This window comes from Protomyctophum bolini, assembly GCF_963924005.1.
Source record: "Protomyctophum bolini genome assembly, chromosome: 11".
NCBI lineage: Eukaryota > Metazoa > Chordata > Actinopteri > Myctophiformes > Myctophidae > Protomyctophum > Protomyctophum bolini.
In genome coordinates this window covers 20,598,732-20,619,445 of record NC_137872.1, presented here as the reverse complement: position 1 = coordinate 20,619,445, position 20,714 = coordinate 20,598,732, and the positions used below count along the sequence as shown (strand labels likewise).

Genomic DNA, 20,714 nt, shown 5'->3' with positions numbered 1-20,714 from the left:
TAAATGTATACGTTTAATTTGCCCAAATGAACAATCTGTTGGAATAAAAACCTTCTTCAACATTCAAACTCTGTTAATATGAAAAAAAAAGAAAATCACATAAAAAAAAAAAACGATTTTATTTCGACCATTTCGACCATTTCTTTCTGGCGAGTTGAGGACCAAAGTGCTGGCCTTTGTCACATATTTGGTGGTTTGCTGTTTGTTTGGTAGGACGGGGATGTTTCTGGAAGCCAGGCTACGTGTCGGGGGGGTTGATTGGTCTGTCACTCCTCAGTTTGAATTACATTTCACTCATCCCAGAGTTGTGGGTGACCAATCAGAGACCACTATTCAAAGTGAGCAAGCTCACAACGCGTTGCATTGCGATATGTTGTGAGCTTGTAGAGCGCCTATTTTCAGCATGCAACAAAGTGTAAAATCTGCCATGCATCAAGGCACTGCCAAAATATGTTTTTGTCGACAAAATCAACTGTAGATTTAGACGACTAAAACTAGACTAAAACTAAAATGCATTTTACCCAAATGACTATGACTAAGGCCTGGGCCGTGGCTCAGCGGTCCAGGCACCTTGGCCGGTAGCTCGAGCCTGGCAGTGTGCCGTGGGTTCGACTCCCTATCCCGATGGCCTTTACTGCATGTCACTCCCCATTTCCTGTCAGCCTACTGTCTGTCCCTCTATAAAACATATAAAATAAAGGCGAAAGTCGCAAAAAAAACATTTAAAAAATAAAAGACTGACTAAAACTGCACCGACTGCCACGCTATGAGCTTGCAGATCTGCTTTTTATCGTGAAATATGTGTCTCAAATGTTCAAATATTCTTTCAGCGTGCATTTCTAACTCAAATCTTTGCTTGTGGGGGGTCCCTGGTACAAAACATTTTCCGATGGGGGTCGGCGGCTGAATACATATATAATTTGTGGGGTCCTTGACATGAAAATAGTTTGAGAACCACTGATACAGAAACACAAGGTTTAGGGCAAAGGTTAACCACAACAACCCCCGGCCGGGCATATACTGTACCTGGGCGTCGATCTGCTGCAGGAGGCGGCGCGCGCGGATGTCGTTGAGGCCGTCGGCGGACATGTCGAAGGTGAGCACGTCCTGGAGCTCCCAGATGAAGTAGCTGGTGTCGATGAAGGACTTGATGTAGTCCACGTAGGTCTCGTAGCCCGGGTACAGGCTGGTGATGACCACGAAGCTGTCCCAGTTGTACTCCTCCATCACCTTGAACATGCCGTTGATCTGCTGCTCGATGGATGCGCCCAGCTGGAGGAAGCTGGATCCCTCACCCTGCCGAGAGGTGGACGCCAGTTACAGTTAGCGACGCACAACGTAATCGGAGTATAAGGGCCGATTCATACTCCTATTTTACCGCTTTTTCGGCACTGTAGTGCCGAAATGATTTCGGCTCGTCAGACATTTTCAGTAGCACCGAAGAGCCGACTTTAGGACGGTACCCGCCCCCCCCCCCCCCCCCCCCCCCCCCCCCCCCCCCCCGAACCTCAAATGACGTCAAATTGTAGGCTCTACAGAGCCGAACCGACTTTTATTCGGCTCTAAAATAAGAGTATGAATCGGCCCTTAGTCTGTGGAACGTACAATGACAATTTTCTAGGGTGTTCAACTGGATGACCAGGGTGTTCAACTGGGTGACCAGGGGGCAACTGGGTGACCAAGGGGCAACTCTTGTGTTCAACTGGGTGACCAGGGGGCAACTCTTGTGTTCAACTGGGTGACCAAGGGGCAACTCTTGTGTTCAACTGGGTGACCAGGGGGCAACTCTTGTTTTCATTTTACTATAGGGTGCGTCGTACTGTCGTACACCCCGTAACTCTGAATGTGTACACTCTCCAAATGGACACGTAACCTTGTTGGTTAAAAGGCCACTTTTGCAACCAGATCTTATTTTAATGATGTTTGGGAGACAAGAAACACTTTTCTGCATGGGGTCTTCAGGTTGGTAATATGTGTTTTTTGATATTTTAGTATTTCATGATGTCATGGACACTTAACTGGTCTACATTTATGTCTCAGTAAGACAGTGCAGGAGTGAGTGCAGCAAAGCATTATGGTGATTGTAGTAATCCCGCAGTGAGACCAGAGTCTCTGACATCCCAAAATATCTAAAAACACATATTCCCCACATAAAATCATCAGGAAAGTGATTATTTTCTCCCAAACATCATTAAATAAGATCTGGTTGCAAAAGGGATGAAGTGGCCCTTTTTATGACCTCAATTACACCCACACAACCTGAACTTTGAACATTCAGTGGATGTTCTGTGGTCTGGGGTTTTCTCTGTTCTGAAGCCTTTTGAGCTGCAATGAAAAAATTCCTCCACAGTGACATCTGCTGGCAATTTGTTGTCATATATGGGATTTGTGGAATGTTACATCACAGTCCAGAGGCAAATCAGGCACTTGTTTGAGCCAGAAAACCCCAAACCACAGAAAATCTACTGAATGTTGTGTTTTTTGGGGTGCAATTGAGCTCAGAAAACCTAAAAAATAAAAAAGTAATAAAAAAATAAAAATACGCTTATTATGTCACCGCAGACCTTTAATAGTCACATACTGTAAGTAGAGAGCAGAGAGAAAAATGTTGTTCCTCAAAGAATGAAGGATACCAGGTTAGGATCAAGCAACATGCTTTTTAATTTGTTCTGTACTTTTGTGTCCAAAAAAACCAAAACAAAACAAAACAGATCTACTATACCAACAACGCATCAGCGTGCCATTGCAGATCATTTTGTTTTGAGGCAAGCAGCACTCTTGAGCGACAGAATTAAGCCCCACGCTTTGTCAGGCCCGCGCACAATGGATTTTCTCTGGCTAATGAGAAGAAATTGTAAGATCATCATTAAATTGGCTTTCTAGATATGGCTAGAGGTTTTCCAGGATATTGCCATGCATGGATGTGTGCATGGATGAGGACTGGATATTTAGTATAATCACAATCTGTGATGTTACCTTATACCAGGGGACATGACCCACAATCTAATCATAAGCAAAATGAGCAACACGATTATCATCGCTGTCGGGCAGAAACCAGCCAACTCCATTTTAACTTTTTTCCCCTTTTTTCATAACTTAAAGTTATTGAGCCCCCTTTACGTCTGTGTGTTGGTTAGAAAAAGTATTGGCCAAAGGAAAAGTTTAAAAAAGCGCTTAGTTCTGACAAAACCAGCCAACTACAATTGGATCATCAAACTGTCTTCTAAACCAGCTAACTCCACCAGAGGGTGTGGAGTTAGCTGGTTTAGCCCTCTCCCAGTGGGTAGAGCAGCTTTTTACTTTATTCGTTTATTTGGTCGGGACAGTGTATATTGATGAACATACATTAAAGATGCAGTGTAAATATACCAGATTTAGCAAAACTTGCTCATTTCCATATGCAGTCCCCAGACATCAAACAATACAAACAGGACTGACATAGCATACACATACCTAGTACATTTAAAACGTAATAAGACTAGTAAGAATAAGAAATAAGAAAACTATTAAACTAAACTATTAAACTATTAGATAATAAGCTTGGAGATCCATTGTCAGCTGTTCTTACCAATGATGGACAAAACCTCCTAACTCTACTTGAGTTGGATTTGGATAGTGGTGATAGTATAATATGGGGAAAGAATAGAGTCCGCAACACTGGTATGAAAAACTCAGCTCCACTGGTTTATTTGACTCAACGTGTTGCAGACTCTATTTTTTCCTCTTGTACTGCCTTTTGTCCAGCACCTGGGCTAGAGTGGAGGTGCATGCTCCATTTCCTTTGATAGTATAAAATAACACATGCACATATTTGACAATATATAAAGTCACAATACGAACTTTGATGATGCACTGAAAAATAGAAGGTTTTCTTAATTGCCAAAAACCTTTAACACGAATAATGATCCTAATGAATACAGACATGACTTCTTCACACTTCTCTCTTCCCCATGTTGCCATGCCTCATGTGCAATGAGGCCAATTCACACCTAACGTTGGAATGTCACACCTGTAATGTGATTAAAGCATCACTTTTGGACCTAACTGTGTGGTCGTAACACAACACAACACAACACACACACACACACACACACACACACACACACACACACACACACACACACACACACACACACACACACACACACACACACACACACACACACACACACACACACACACACACACACACACACACACACACACAACCCAACTATACACATGCAGTACAATTTTGTACAAACAAGTTTTTCAGACGAAGGACCCCTTAGCTGAGATACAGATTAAGCAGGGACCCCCCACTACATATTGGATTCATGTTAAGTGTGTGTTTTCAGACATCTAAGGACTTAAACCCTAATACTTTGTAAACTTTACCGTATCACAAAGATTTGGCCCGTGCCCACCTGCAGTATCTCTGAGGATCCCTTAGGGATCCTGGACCCCCTGTCGAAGACCCCCCTGCTCTAAATGAAGACTGAGGATGTGAGGGTGTAGTAGGCCTTATATATATATACAGTATAGGGACCACAGTTGTTTAGTTATGGGGGGCTGCAGCCAGGTCCATTTATCACATTAACCCATGTGTCTCCTGTTGCCACACCCACTCCGGCTATACCAGCCCTATACTTTGCTTTTACAAATGTGCACAGACGGCACACACTGGAAACCCCAGAGCGTTGATTCATGGCTATCACACTCCTGTGCTTAAACGAGAACTCTGGACTTTCACAGTGAATTCTCTGTGTTTTCATTTATTCCCTCCAAACACAACGACCTTCAGAGCAATGCAGGAGGGCAAGGTGCCTGCTGATTACTTTATACACCTTGGGTCTTCAACAGGGTGTCCGAGACCCCTATAGGAGATCCTCGGAGTTACTACACAAATCTTTGCGTGATAGGAACTTTTTTAAACAAATAAACCAAATGCACAAAACACTTATGATAGAGCTATCAAACGAGTCTATGGAACTAGTAGGCTATGAAATGTATGGACACGTTTAATCTAATCTGTGACATACATTTTTAAACAATATGTAGCTAGTGCTTCATCTCTCTCTCTCAGCTAAGGGATCCTTGGCCTTAAAAAACACGTATAAGAAATCTTCAGGTGCAGTTTGTAATGGAATCAGACAGAGACAGACTCTTCCCTGGCTTGGAGATTAACTCCAGGGCCATGGAAAGCAACCATTCCCTTCCAAGCAATCTGTGTATCAGCAAAACGGAGGAAAATCAACACCCTCTTTTCTGACGTTAGTCAACGAGAGAGACTACCTCCCAAGTGGTGGTGAGCTAATAACCCTAACCAATAGTAAACAGAGGCTGGATGGATCGCAACGCTAATCTTCACCCCAATATTAAATTGTGCCCCAAAGACGAGAATCGCCCCAGCAGGGGTGGGACATAAGGCTCTATTATGTTGGTTGCATGTGTAATCTCTCTAAAAGGGTGGACTTTTACTGTATACAGTCAAGATAAATGGAATTTATACAGAGAATAATGTACATTTCAAAGTACATTTTACAGAAGGAGAAGAGACTGGAGCAGCACGGACATTTAGAGCCTTTTACTAGGTGCTAAAGTATACAAAAGACTAACGTTTCGACCTTGCGGTCTTCATCAGAGTCATGACAGACCACAAGGTCGAAACGTTAGTTAAAAGGCTCTAAATGTCTCTTCTCCTTCTGCAACTCTTGTCCTTGTACCTGTGAAGCACCGGATCAGCCATTTTAGGCTTGAGGCGCGTTGGTAGACTCCCTTTGTACATATCATTTTAATGAGGCACTTTGATGTTGAATTAGTTGCATTTCCCGTCGAATAAAGCATGCATGATTGTGATTCAGATGGTACAGTGTTGTTTGAGTTTCATAACTTCAGAATATTGATCATTTCATGGACGTGGAGTAATAAAGGGAATGAGATAAAGTGTGGCATTTTACCGGGTACATTCTGTGCTTTCCTTGTGAAATATACGGTAAACAGTAAACAGTAATCCATTAAAAGGTGCCTTTTAAAGACGTAGATTAAATTAATTTTGCACTCACTTTTAGAGTGTACCAGTGGTCATAATGAGGACACACATATCATTAGATGCCAAACATATTTGTGTATTCTTATATCAAAAATATGTTTTAATGACTTTATTGACTGAAATGACCTGATTTTCATTAAGCAGACGCTCTCTGGCTTACCCAACTCAAGATGGCGGCCAGGCGGTGCATGACTCATTTTCAACTATAACAGCTCATTAAAGCATGTGTCTGTAAACATTTGAGGTGCACAATAAGCATAATGCAGTATGCTTATTATCGTGCCTCACTGCACGATGAGAAAGAAACAGTTTCTGTGTGTGTGTGTGTGTGTGTGTGTGTGTGTGTGTGTGTGTGTGCATACATGCATGCCTGCGTGTGTGCGTGTGTGTCAGTCATGTGTGAAATGAGTGCTGTTGGCAGGGTGATGAAGAGGACGCAGACAGGTGGAACACAATCACAAGATCATTAAACACTACTGAAGCAATCAGATCACAGGATGAGTTCTTAACCACTCTAAGCCTAGCTTCCACACTCTACACGCTCACAACGTGTCACATTGTGGTAAACTTTCAGCTTGTAGTTCTGCTATTGTGTGTGTGCGTGCGTAAAGTATAAAGTAACTACTGTAAATACATTCACTTAAGTAATGTACAAATGTGTACTTTACTTGAGTATTTCTAATACTTTTAACTACATTGACGTGAAAACTTTAGTTACTTTGATTATTACATTAACCACTTCAGCCCTATATACAGTATATTTCGGCCACTTTAATATAGCTGATCTACTATTAGATCTATTTGGAAACTTGAAATGGGACATGTACTTTCTACTTCTGGTTATTTCAATACATTTTGATGCCAACATACTTTATTAGGTTAGGGTACGTTTAGAGTTTCCGGAGTTTAAGTTGTATGTGAGTATTTCTATATTGCAGTATTGATACTTTTACATTTGAGTACTTTTTTCCCCAGCACGGCCCTACATGCACTCAGAGCATGGAACAATCCTATCCCTGGGCTTTCTCTCTGTTAATAAGGAACACAAGGCATGTCCTTCAATCCCCTACACAGGAGCTGTCCGCCCTGCACACAGACGAAGGACCCGGAGGCCAGCCTGCCGCATATTACATCCAGCGCGCTGCAGCGAGGGATCGTAATGCACATCAATCTGCTCGTTTGCTCACTGTCCCTCAGCAAATCAGTCAAAGTTATTGCCTCATTTCTGCACATGCGGCCGCTTTCCCGAGCACCACCGTGACTTCTGCTGAATCCATGTTGGGTTTGCCAGGCATGTGAGAAGGCATTCAGAAACTATTTTCCTCTATACATCAGGTTCCAATAAACTCGTATGGGTCTGTAAACTCTTGAGGGTGCATGGTACCATTTGGTCGATATTACCAAGTATCCAGGTTTCATGTGGTTAAATGTCTGAAAATACACGTTAAATCCAACATATTAAATTTAAAAGGTAATGTGTTAACAAACAAACACACAAAAAACGCAATGTCAATTTACAGTCTATGAAGTTCTGTATCAAATCTGTGAAAAAGTTTAATATGCAACACATTTGGCTTCATCACTCTATCTCAGGCTAAGGGTTCCTGAAATAGCCTGAAATAAACATAGAAGACTCAAGTACTGGGGTTGGGTCCTTTGTCCACCACCGATAATGGAATGTCCAAACTAGGGACGCCGCAGGTTGACAGTGGTTAAATGCAATCTCCAGCAATGAAAGGAATGGAAGTGTAATACTTCTCTACTGGATGACCTGGCAGAGCTGCCCGGCGACAGATGTCGTCTCAACACTTTGCCAGTTAACTTCTGTATTAAACTGGTCGACGATTGCTCGCCTTCTGTGAGAGCTTTATAGGCATGACTAAAATGTCCCCTTTCAGTTAGCGAGCAGAAGTTTATTGTACACGAAGGCTCACACTGAGAGTGTAATCTCTGAGAAGATTACAGCCGTCGAGTCAAGAGCTTAGCTTCTCTACAGGCAAAGATGCACATTCACCCAGGGCAAACAAAAATAATCTACATTGTAACTTGTAATCTGTTTACAAAATAAAGATGTAAAGTTGTCATGTTTGGTTAGCGAAAGGGCTTAATCAATTCCTTTGGATTTTTTCTTTCACAGAGAGATACATCGTGATGGGTCCATTTGGGGTGGGAGTGTGGTTCCATGTGTATACTGTATACTCAACACTAAGGATTGATTCTTCAGCGTTGACAGTAGACAAATTGATAACAGATGCTTCCCCGTCTTTGTTAAAAATGTGTTTGAGTATTGTCACTGCTGTTGTATCCTATACTAACTCACCAGGAAGCCCCACTGTCCTACAAGCAACATCTGGATGAAGTGAAGGCCAAGACAACAGCAAGGGTCTCGCTCATCCGTCGCCTGGCGGGCTCAACTTGGGATGCTTCCCCTCAGACCCTACGTGTATCCACACAAGCCCTGGTCCTACCCGCAGCAGAATACTGCGCCCCCGCCTGGAGCAGAAACCCACATGTCAACAAAGTAGATACTGTCATTAACAGCGCCCTCCGGATAGTAACTGGTGTGTAACTGGCGTGGGACGCTTCAAGTCATCTATGAATAAGTGGGGCCTATCGGACAGCGCGGCATGCGAGTGTGGTGAGCCTGAACAGACTGCCGAGCATATCATCACAGACTCCCCCCTATACAGCCCACCTTCAGAAGCTGGCCTTTTTGACCTAGGACCAGAGACGAGGGCATGGCTGCATGGTCATCTGATGATACACGAAAGAAGAAGAAGAATAAGGAAGCCGAACCGGGAGGACATGGAGCCTCCCACCCAACACTCCCGGCTGACAGGTGCCGCCCCCAGGAGTGTGTGCAGTGACAATTGTCACCCTCCCCGTCCGGCTTCCCTCGCCCGAACACAGGCCAATTGTGTTCGGTTATAAACGCTTGACAAAGCCAGATGCACCGCCGTGGATTTAAACCAACAACCTGGTGGGCAGGCACTTTACCACCTTCCACCCGAGGACCCCGATTATCCTTTTTTAAGTCCTATGTATACTTTGTCTTACAATGGTGTCATGCTTTGAAAATAGGCCTACAATAGCAGACAAGCTGACAACCCGTTGCTTGTCTGCTATTTTCAAAGCATAAATGTGTCTCCCTCTCTCCCCCCTCTCTGCCTCCATCACTATACACACCTTTCAGACAAGCTGTCGCCGCATGGGATCTTCTCGCCTGCTCTCTCAATTCAATTTTCGACTAAATTCAATTCGGTGAGAGATTTATTGCCATGAAGCAATGTGTGATGTTTACACCTCGAGGACTGATAGCAGGTTGGGGGAGTGGAATTCCACGTGGCGAGATGGAAAGACGATAATAGTCCACAATTATAACAAGTGAAAAATGAATGCCATAAACGTCTGTCTGTCTGTCTCTCTCTCTCTCTCTCTCTCTCTCTCTCTCTCTCTGTCTTTGTGCGTGTTTGTGTGACTAATGGACACGGGGCTCTACTTTCGGCTGCGGCATATGTCCGCCTTGCTACCAACACAGCGTGACGTGGGGGCCTTGGCACCGCGAGCCGTTGTGGCGTGCGTGCGTGGCATGTGCCCAGGGCCCCGTGTCCACCTGACGTCACGTGAGGTGGGCCCTTTGCGCAGGGAGCCGGTTGCAACAGACGGGCCATGCACACGCTCCCGTCACTGTGCCCTTTTCCCTCAGAACAGAAGCTGGTGCCTGTCCAGAGAGCCGTAGAAAGACAGGGTTCGGGGTTGGCGCGCGATATCGCAAAGGAGACAGTACGCACGCCACTGATCCATGCATGGCACGTACCTGCACCTGCACCCCCAGAGACGGAATTGATTAATTTCCGGGGAGAAAGGCACCGATTTGCAGTGGTAGAAGAAGTATTCAGATTCTTTCTTTTTTCTACAAAAGTAGCAATATCACAATCCTAAAATAATGACCTACGTAATTTTTTGTGGAACCTAAATCAGCTCTCCATGACACTGGCCACGGTCGCCGATATCCTTAATGAAAAGATCATGCTGTCCCCGACCCTGTAGTATAATGATCTATGTCAAGAGTGTGACCAATACACCACTTTTATATTCCACATTGTCAAAGACAATGTGATTTATTTGTTTGTTTGTTTGCCTAAGTCACATTGTCTTGTGACCAAGTAAGTGACTTACTCCAGACTTAGGCCATTCATTTGACCTAAGTCAGGTTTACAATTGCCTATAAGTTAAAACACAAATTAACCTAATAAAGTAATATGTTACATAACTGACAGTATTATTTGCATGTCAATATAGTTATAATTTGTTACAAACATGTTGGGCGAAATGATTAAGAAATACCATGTACTGTAGCTAGTTTTTCTGTTTTCTGACCAACTTGAACAAAAATACATGGGCCATTATGTTGGCAAGGTAGAAATACTCTAGTACAAATGCAGCCTGCAAACGTAGAAAAAAACGTATTGGTATCAAAAGTAGGCTACTGATTATGCAGAATGTATACGTTTTCAAATGCATTATACAATATTTAGAAACTAGCAGATCTACCACAACTACATCTATTATGTTCTCCATTCACGGAAAAAAGAACCAACATTTCATCTGCAGCCGTGCTGGGAGGATAAAGTTATTCCCAGACAACAATAATAATAATATTCTCATTGTATCCGTCTGCTCACCGTCATGGTATTATTGGATTTGGGCAGTGTACGGTTTTGGAGAGCTGATTGTGTTATTATCATAATACTGTATATAGAGCATATAGTAATTCACCCACTGACCTTGCAGTGGTGGAATGGAATTAAGTACATCTACTTCATTTGCTAAAAAGTTAATATTCTGGAAACAGTTGGTTTCTGTCCGGCAGCAGAGATTCAATATTGAATCACTGTACAAGTGTTTATCTCTCTCTCTCTCTCTCTCTCTCTCTCTCTCTCTCTCTCTCTCTCTCAGGCCAACCTGGACTGTATGTGTGCCGCTGCATGGTCTCAGACTGCAAAAGGAGGCCAGGCAGGGAGGGAGACAAACTGGGTTTAGGACACGAGAAAGTGAGACAAAAAAAGACTAGAGGGTTGGATGAAGTTCACGGCGGAGCACATGACTTGTCCCTATCCAAATACACTCGACTCCGATGCCATTCATGAAAACAAACTGAGTATTTGGGACATTTCCGTTGAGTGGACTAATGGGTATAAAAACTATAAATGGAAAGAAAGAAGATGGGTTAATGCCATGTGTGCTACAGGGGATACGAATGGTCACGTTTCGTTGAAGGCCAACGGGAAAACATGCGTATGCATTGCCATCATTGCTGTTTAACATCGTGATTTCCCCCCCCCCCCTAATTCTGACCAAAAAGGACCAAATGTTTGTTGGTTCCATGCATGTGCCGGTTGCCTTTTGCACACTCTCAGAGTTACAGACCTGTAAGGAACCCTGAGGGTCCCTGGAGGCCTGGACCCCACTTTGAGAACCAATGTCCTAAAGGTTTTTTTGACCGACACGCAAGTTATTTGTGTCGGAATTGGTATTGGGAAGGAAAAAACGGCATTGATTAGATTCTGGTCCCCACAGATCACATCACGGTTAGGATTATTCGGCCTATCCTGGCCGAATTATGAAACATTATCACTTCCTGGCACCAGAGTGAGAGAGCGTGGGGATTTTCCTTGAAACGCTGGCACTCCATCAGGCGAGTGTATGATGTTGAGCGGGCGGTGCCGTTAGTGCTGCTCTGCCGGGCCAGGCATAGGGACATAAATCCTCCGGGGGTTGAGCGCAGCCCAGCGTTCCTTGAAGCTCTTTAACATTCCAGGCATGCAAGTTAGCCATGATTACTGCTATCGATTGATTCCTCCGTTGTACATCTACAGCACTGGAACAAGCCGGTGAAAAATGTTTCATGTGACTGATTGTTTGATAGGGAAGCTATAGCTTTAAAGGAGAATTCCATGCTAGAATGCTTTCTTATCTTTCTTACCTTTCTTTGTAGTTGTTACGTCCCCACCAAAGAGGTCCAGGTGTTTTTTTGTGCAAAAACTCCTTATTGGCTATTTTCCCTACCATAAGCCCTCAATGAATTGCATTGCATTGAATGGGAATTAATGGGGCTATGGGGTGTTATGTTAGTTCGCTTATTTCCATCGAAAGAAGTAGTAAAGTGTGCCGCTTGGGATATTATTTACATTATGAAGAGAGGATATATACAAAGAAATTATAATTTTGAGCGATGGAAATAAGCGAATTAGCACAACACCCCATAGCCCCATTCAATTCCCATTCAGTTCAATGCAATTCATTTAGGGCTTATGGTAGGGGAAACAGCCAATAAGGAGCTTTTGCACAAAATAAAACTACAAAGAAAGGTAAGAAAGCCTTTAGTATGGAATTCTCCTTTAAGATATATGTTTTGTTTCACTTCCGATGAGAAGACTGTTGGGAAACGCATGGCACAGTAATGCATTCACCCTTCTCATAGTTTGGATTTTATTTAGTTTTGACTTATTTCTCTCAATTTCAGCTTAGTTTGAATGTAAAAAAAAAAATAAATAAACACACTATTTTCTCTTAGTTTTTGTCTTGTAGATATGTTATTTTTGAAGATTTTCTTTCAGTTAAAGGGACACTTCACCCCTTTTGCAAAAAAGATTTACTGGGGGTCTTAGATATTTTAGATATTAGCAGTGAGCCCAGTGTCTCTGATGTCATGGACACTGCTCACTTACTTCCTGGACTACATGTAAGACAGCCCTCCCCCTATCCACAAGGAGGAGAAATGCACCTAAGCATCATGGGAATTGTAGTCATTGACATATATTTTCTTTGCTAAAAGTCTCCCTTTAACTGTAATATTTCTCCAATTATAGTTGTAGTGTTCTGTCCAAACATCACAAATATGTACAAATTATCTCTATAGTCATGTGATCAACACTGCTCTGCCAGATTATGATACAATGTATATCAATGTCTAATCAATGGAGCAATCAATGTTGCAGTGTCACCAATGGACTATCATAACACGTTAACTACACAACCTACACGAGCCACTTCACCCATGTTGCAACCAGATCTGTGTTTGTGTATGTGTGTGTGTGTGTGTGTGTGTGTGTGTGTGTGTGTGTGTGTGTGTGTGTGTGTGTGTGTGTGTGTGTGTGTGTGTGTGTGTGTACATGTGTGTGTGTGTGTGTGTGTGAGTGAGTGAGTGTGCGTGTGTGTGTAATACATGTTTTTAGATATTTCAGTATTTCAAAGTGCCAGTGATGTCTGTGCCTGTTCTCACTTCCTTCCTGGACTACATGTTGTACAAGTAAGACAGCCCTCTCCCTCTCCACAAGGTGGGGTGAGTGCAGCAAAGCATGATGGTCATTGTCGTACAGCAGTGAGACCAGTGTCCATGACATCACATACACTTTGAAATACTAAAATATTTAAAAACACAAATTACCCAAACACCATTAAAACAAGATCTGGTTGCAAAAGGGGTGAAGTGGCCCTTTAAGTAACGTCCCGGTCACAAGTTAATTATGTTTCGTCCAACACAAGGTCTTTCTGAAGATACTTTCCCAACTACTTCTAGTGCCACTTGACCTTGAAAAATAAGGCCATCCTAAGACAGTAAATTGCCCTCAGTATGTTTTTATGTTGTACAATGACAACCAAAATTAACTTGAAAGTGACTCAGTGATGGGGTCTGACAAGAATCTACATTTTCAGTGTTGTAAAACGTATTTCCCTAAGTGCCATTATTTTAATGTCTTCTCTCAAAGCCTATAGTCATGGATGAAAATACGTCCTTCACTTTAACAGCTGCTGCCTTAGTAATGGTGCCCCCCCATACCCTCAGTTCTGCATTTATTATGTAATTCATTATGAATTATTTGATGTTACTGTCCCACTGACTGACACCTCTTTTATCACCCTTTGAAAAGCCAGGGGATTGTCCGCAAAATAGAAACACTTTTTTCTCTTTTTATTATTATTTGACCCCTGGTGGTTTCTGGACCCTATATGAGAAGCAGCGTTCCAAGAGGACCAAATGTAATGAAATCCCGCCACTTCTTTAGAGACAATGTACACAGCACAGAGGCACACAGGCACATTTGGACTAAAAGCATAACACGGAAAATTCCCAGGGACTTGTTTCCATTGTGTTTATGTATTTCGGACGTACCAACACACAGAAAGACAAACTGGACATGGACTGCCATGTCGCCATCGGAGACATAAAACATACCGACGAAATGCACCAGACTTGACTCAACACTCCAAATCAATTAACGATAACAACAGAAAGTATCAGATCAAGGCATCAAGCCTCCGGCGCGTCTAACACCGCTAATCAATGAGACAGGGAGATTGATCATGACTTATTGATTCCTGGGATGTCGTCCCCAAAGCTATAGTCAACAAGACAACACAGACCGATACAGCAAACTCATTATTTTTCCATACTGCATCTCACTTGATCTGGGCTCAAAGGCGATGGCAGAGATATGAGAAATAATTTGATTTCTGTCTTGGAAATGTTTAACCGTTCTGATTGAGAACATCACCCGGCATTACCTCCGACATCGCTGGTTCTCAATATGGGGACCGACAGAGTGTCCAAGTGGACACTTGGACAGGGTCTTTACCTCTCCGAGTTCACACACGCGCACACTCACACGCACGCACGCACGCACACACACACACACACACACACACACACGTACGCACGCACGCACACGCACATAAACATACACGCTATACACTCAGCATTTCAGATCTGTGGGGACCATTTGGACCCCCCAAAAATCATGTTATCTTTTTCTTCTTTTTTTTGTAAAACCTTGAAACCTTTCATTTTGATGAAAATGACATTAAAGGTAGGCCTATGTCTGTTCCATTGATCCGATGTTCCGAACGGAATCCAATCGATTGATTGATCTTTAATGTGGACATGCTCTGAAAAGTGCACACAGCCCATATGACCGCTTAACTTGGCAGAGATGAACAAAAGGTTGGGGAAATATACCAGCCTATAAATCATACAGCGTTGAGTGACACCCTCAGCCACATCACCAGAGGGAGCACCCACGGATCACCATCTGGTACTACTCCATATTTAACACAAACTCGGGGGGGGAGAGATCATTCTGCCACTCTGCCACCTTAAAGTGGAATGCCCTGACATCATCCATTAAACAATGTGAACCACTGGCTTCTTTCAAAACTTTCAAAACTTTTCAAAATCCAGACATACACTGCTGCCATTTTCCTCTTCTCTCCTCCGTAAAAAAATATAGCTATTTGTACTTGTGGATGGCATGTATTACTATCGTGTTAATATTACGCTATATTGATGAATTCACCAGTCTGTTTTTTCTTTCTTTCTTTTAACCCAAATGTTTTGTTGCACCTAATGCTGTTCACAATTTTGAGTAATTAAGTATTCAATCAATACAAAAATGCAACATCCCTCAAGGACATACAGCAGCCTCCAAATTTCCTTATACAGCATTATACACCCGGTCTATCTGTACTAGATCATACACCCGGTCTATCTGTATTATATTATACACCCGGTCTATCTGTATTATATTATACACCCGGTCTATCTGTATTATATTATACACCCGGTCTATCTGTATTATATTATACACCCGGTCTATCTGTATTATATTATACACCCGGTCTATCTGTATTATATTATACACCCGGTCTATCTGTACTAGATCATACACCCGGTCTATCTGTATTAGATCATACACCCGGTCTATCTGTATTATATTATACACCCGGTCTATCTGTATTATATTATACACCCGGTCTATCTGTATTATATTATACACCCGGTCTATCTGTACTAGATCATACACCCGGTCTATCTGTATTATATTATACACCCGGTCTATCTGTACTAGATCATACACCCGGTCTATCTGTATTAGATCATACACCCGGTCTATCTGTATTAGATCATACACCCGGTCTATCTGTATTAGATCATACACCCGGTCTATCTGTATTATATTATACACCCGGTCTATCTGTATTATATTATACACCCGGTCTATCTGTATTAGAACAGCATTACACACCCGGTCTATCTGTATTAGAAAAGCTCTGATTTGGACAAGTGACTTTTCCAAACGTGCGCACGTGCACACACACACACACACACGTACACACGCACGCTCGTGCATGTGCACACACACACACACACACACACACACACACACACACACACACACACACACACACACACACACACACACACACACACACACAATAATAGCCTAATAGCCTTTACAACACATCAGAAGCCTGCTACGAAGCATAAATCTTAGATTTACGATAGACGACATCCCATAAAGACAGTTTGAGTAATGTCATTGGGTAGCCCCGGGATGCTATTCAAAATGTTCTTATAGCCGGAACATTCAGTAGTACAGTAATAAATATGATGATATGCTCTATAGAAGTATTATACGGAACTGGTCAGAACTTATACACCTCTCTTGTAATAGAACATATGAGTATGCAGGGATTGGTATGATAATGAGACCATGGTATAGATTCCACTTACTCCATCAAATGGACATTAAGTGTCCATTCAGACTCATCATAAAAGTATGATGAACAAAGAAAAGTAAATAAACACACAAGCCCCTGCAGTATCTCTGAGGACCCTCTAGGGGCTCCTGCTGAAGACCCCTGTGGTAAGACTTCAGGATCTGTTACACTGGTGCGCATCCAAGTATACACCAAGCCTCAGGTTATACAAGTATACACCAAGCCTCAGGTTATACAAGTATACACCAAGCCTCAGGTTATACAAGTATACACCAAGCCTCAGGTTATACAAGTATACACCAAGCCTCAGGTTATACAAGTATACGCCAAGCCTCAGATTATACAAGTATACACCAAGCTTCAGGTTATACAAGTATACGCCAAGCCTCAGGTTATACAAGTATACACCAAGCCTCAGGTTATCCAAGTGTACACCAAGCCTCAGGTTATACAAGTATACACCAAGCCTCAGGTTATACAAGTATACGCCAAGCCTCAGGTTATTGATTGGACCTCGAAACTCAAGATAACAAAACTTCAAACTTAGATTAAAATCCAATAATGTATTGTAGGTCTAGGTGTGTGGATGCTTATTTAAGGGGTCTTTCCATGAATTTATAATAGGGGGGAATGGTAGAGATTGCGTGTGCCTGGGCTAAATGTTGTGTCACATTTATTATGAAAAACAATCTCACAAGAGGGAGAGAGGGGGAAAAAAACTATTTGAAAAGCGGATTAACAGATGGAAATCAAGGGCGTTTGCGTGGATGTCATTATTCGTCTCACTGTTGGAGCTGCATACTCAAACAGTTGTGGGCTAAAAAGAACTGCTGATATTCAATGTTGCTCAGTAACTAAGTACATTTACTCAAGTACTGTACTTAAGTATAGTAAGTACAATTCTGACTTTAGGTAGCATTTCCATGTTGTAATAATGTATGATGATTGATTGACGTCTAAAGGGGCCTGTCAGCTCAGCAATAGGCCTACATTACATCAGTATAGCATTACAAAGTTATTTACAAAAAAGCCCTATTTCCACAATGCCCCCCCCCCCCCCTAATTTAAATTTCCATTCCAAGTGCATTTGTCATTGGGATATTTCATTTTTTGATGGGTAGATCTCGTTGAGCTATGGACATTTTGAAAATAGCTCTCAAGTTAAAAAAAACACACACTTGTGTGAAGTGAGGGGCGCTCATCATACATCATCATACATATACATCACATTCCGTGCTCAGGCAAAGAAATCATCACAAAAGTCATTCCGGCCAATCACTTTCCTGCCCTCACTTATATGGGGTGATCAGCCGAGCACTAGCCCAGCCAAAGCCGAGCCCAGCCAATGTTTGTGTTCACACAAACATTGGCTGGGCATAGGAGGGGCTAGTCCGCCTCAAAGAAAGTGTTCACCCCTGATCGATTCTACGGCAAGGGCAGTCGCTCAGGCAAATGGGTTAATGAAATGTACTAGCAATTGGCCGTGTTATTCTCTGAATTGAGGCTCAGATTGTGGTGATTGAACAGGATGTTGCTTCCTGTGTTTTGGGAAGTGAATTTTGTGATTTTCAAAATAAAAGATCCCATTTGACTGAATCACGGGAGGCAGACACAGAGCTGGTGGCCTTGTGGTTAGAGTATCCTCCCTGAGATTGGGAGGTCACGGTTCGATCCCCGGCTGGGTCATACCAAAGACTAGAAAAGCCCTGCTTGGCACTCAGCATCAAGGGTTGGTTTCGGGGTAAGTCACTGTGACATACAGTACTATCGTCATGTCCAGGGTGTGAACATATCGAGCTGCCTCACGCTATAGAAACAGAGATAAACTCCTGCCCTGTGGGCCACATGGCTCTGCAAAGCAGAGACCTCTCTTTGTTGTGTGTGTGTGTGTGTGTGTGTGTGTGTGTGTGTGTGTGTGTGTGTGTGTGTGATACGTCCAAAAACTGTTACTTTGAACAGAACGGGTAAAAGAACCCATGTGTTCCAATATGAAAAGTATGGAAATATGGAGATACAAGGTTTCTGACAACAACAATCGATCAATCGATCGATCGATGTCAGATAGATTTCAGCCGTCACTTTTAAATTAAAGAAGGATCAGCTGTTTGCGATCACTTTATAAATGCTGTGGCGACGTGGGTGTACTACGAAACCTACACTCGAATCTGTGGAAGATTTTACACTCAATTGATAAATGAGGGCCATAATGTGTATGTCACGGATTTTTCTATTGGCATTAAAATGACGAATTAAACATATGAATAGTGCAGGTAGAAGGCACAATCCACTGTTAATTAGGGTGGCAAGAGGGTTAAGAAGTGCCCACAGCTATTGTAGTGAGGGAGGGGTTAGGGGAGGGGCTGATTTTAGTGTGTCACTAAAGCAGTGTATTTCGAATGGGCCTTTTGACTCAAAGGTGAACAGCCTTTGAAGAAACCAAAAATTCACACAGAAGACATATTTGCATTATTCTAAACACACCAGGTCTATTACAGTAATGTTACCTCCATACATGGACACATACAAACCAGAAAAAGTACAAAACTATGGCACACAAAGACTGTTAATGCTCATGTTCAGCTATCGTGTTTTTAGTCCCTGACTCCACTAGAGCAGCTGTTTGCATGATTAATAGTTCAGAAAACTCCCTATTTATCTTTTAAGGATGTAAAGCAGGGGTGTTCAAAAATAAATTGGGCAAAGGACCGGTACCCCTTAGCTGAGAGAGAGAGAGAGAGAGAGAGAGAGAGAGAGAGAGAGAGAGAGAGATGAATCATGGACCGCCCACTATAGATTTCACAGCTCAATTCTTAGTAACTTGACCGCTACTTGGTCTGCTCTTTTCCCCCAGTACTCTTTGCCGAAAATTAGCAAATAGTACAGGGGGTTAATGTAGTGGTTAATGTATATTTAAAAAAGTTCCTGTCACATAAAGATTTGCCCCTGTAGTAACTCTGAGGACCTTGTATGTACCTTAATATAAGGAAATATTGAAATGCACGATTCATTCTAAGAAACAGGCGTGGTTAAAAAAATGAAGAGAAAATCTAATTCTGGAGACGTGTGTTCAGATCTGTCACCCACGACCACGACCAGATCATAAAACCTTCACTCCTACATTACATAATCTGTTTCTATTTAAAAAAAACACGTTTTTGGTGAGACACTGACACACAACCCATGCCCCCCCCCCCCACACTGACCTTGTAGGGCAGCACCACGGCCGAACCCCCGCTTACGCCCACGATGGGCACTGCCGTCTGCGTGCTGATGAAGTCCAGGATCTGCGCCACGGCCTCCGAGCCCACGTTGTCCTCGAACACCACGCCGTGCACGCGGTTGGCGGTGAGCGTGTCGCAGATGCGCGTGAGCAGCGCGCGTGGGTTGGTGTTGTTCACCAGCACGGTGATGGGGTTGACCTCCAGCGGCAGGTCCATGAAGTTCTCCCGGCTGAGGCGGCCCTTGATCTCCGCCTGGTAGCTGGAGCCGCTGAACACCACCGCCACGTTGACCGCCGGTGTGGGGACGCCGAACGGCCGCGCCCGGCAGCCAGGCACCACGCCGCTGCAGAGCAGGAGCGACAGCAGCAGCAGGAGCAGCGGCGGGAGCAGCAGCGGCGGCGACGGCGCAGTCGGCTGCGGCGCTGGCGGCCACCACTTGGAGGCGCTCAAGCGGCCTAGACGCACGCCCATCTCAGTCGCCTACTGCCTGGTGGAGAGGGGGGGGAGGGAGGGGGAGGGGTAAGAAGTGGAGGATCAACACGTTAGATCAGTGGTTCTCAACATGTGGGTCGGGACCCCCACATGATTTGCGGGGGTTCCCAGATGACAGTAAGGTGACAATCTAATGACCTTTAAGAAATTTTTAATACCTTTTTGTTTATAGATGAAATGAAAATAAATCACGGCCGAGTGAACTGAGCGGAGTACTACTCATGCTGTGCTGTATGCGAATATTGTATTCGTATAGGAGACCATTTCCAAATCTATGAATAATTATTCATGAGATTCTTGTAACTGAGAAACTGAAAATGACAACTGAAAACTTCAGCTGACGTGCATGGATGTATTATTACTATTGATGATGTATTATTAGCCACAGACGTTCATTCATGCATATATTA

General features: G+C 43.2%; 1 protein-coding gene across 1 annotated transcript in view; it reads right to left on the bottom strand.

Moving 5' to 3' along the window:
- Positions 1 to 20,283, bottom strand: part of grin2ca (glutamate receptor, ionotropic, N-methyl D-aspartate 2Ca) — a gene marked incomplete at its 5' end in the record, with an annotated part of 69,833 nt that extends 49,550 nt beyond the window's left edge. Inside the window, 2 exons of the mRNA XM_080775064.1 lie at positions 1,027 to 1,296; positions 19,795 to 20,283. Coding sequence (XP_080631190.1) covers positions 1,027 to 1,296; positions 19,795 to 20,283 — 759 coding nt within the window. The remainder of the gene's footprint in view (positions 1 to 1,026; positions 1,297 to 19,794) is intronic.
- Between the last annotated feature and the right edge of the window lie 431 nt (positions 20,284 to 20,714).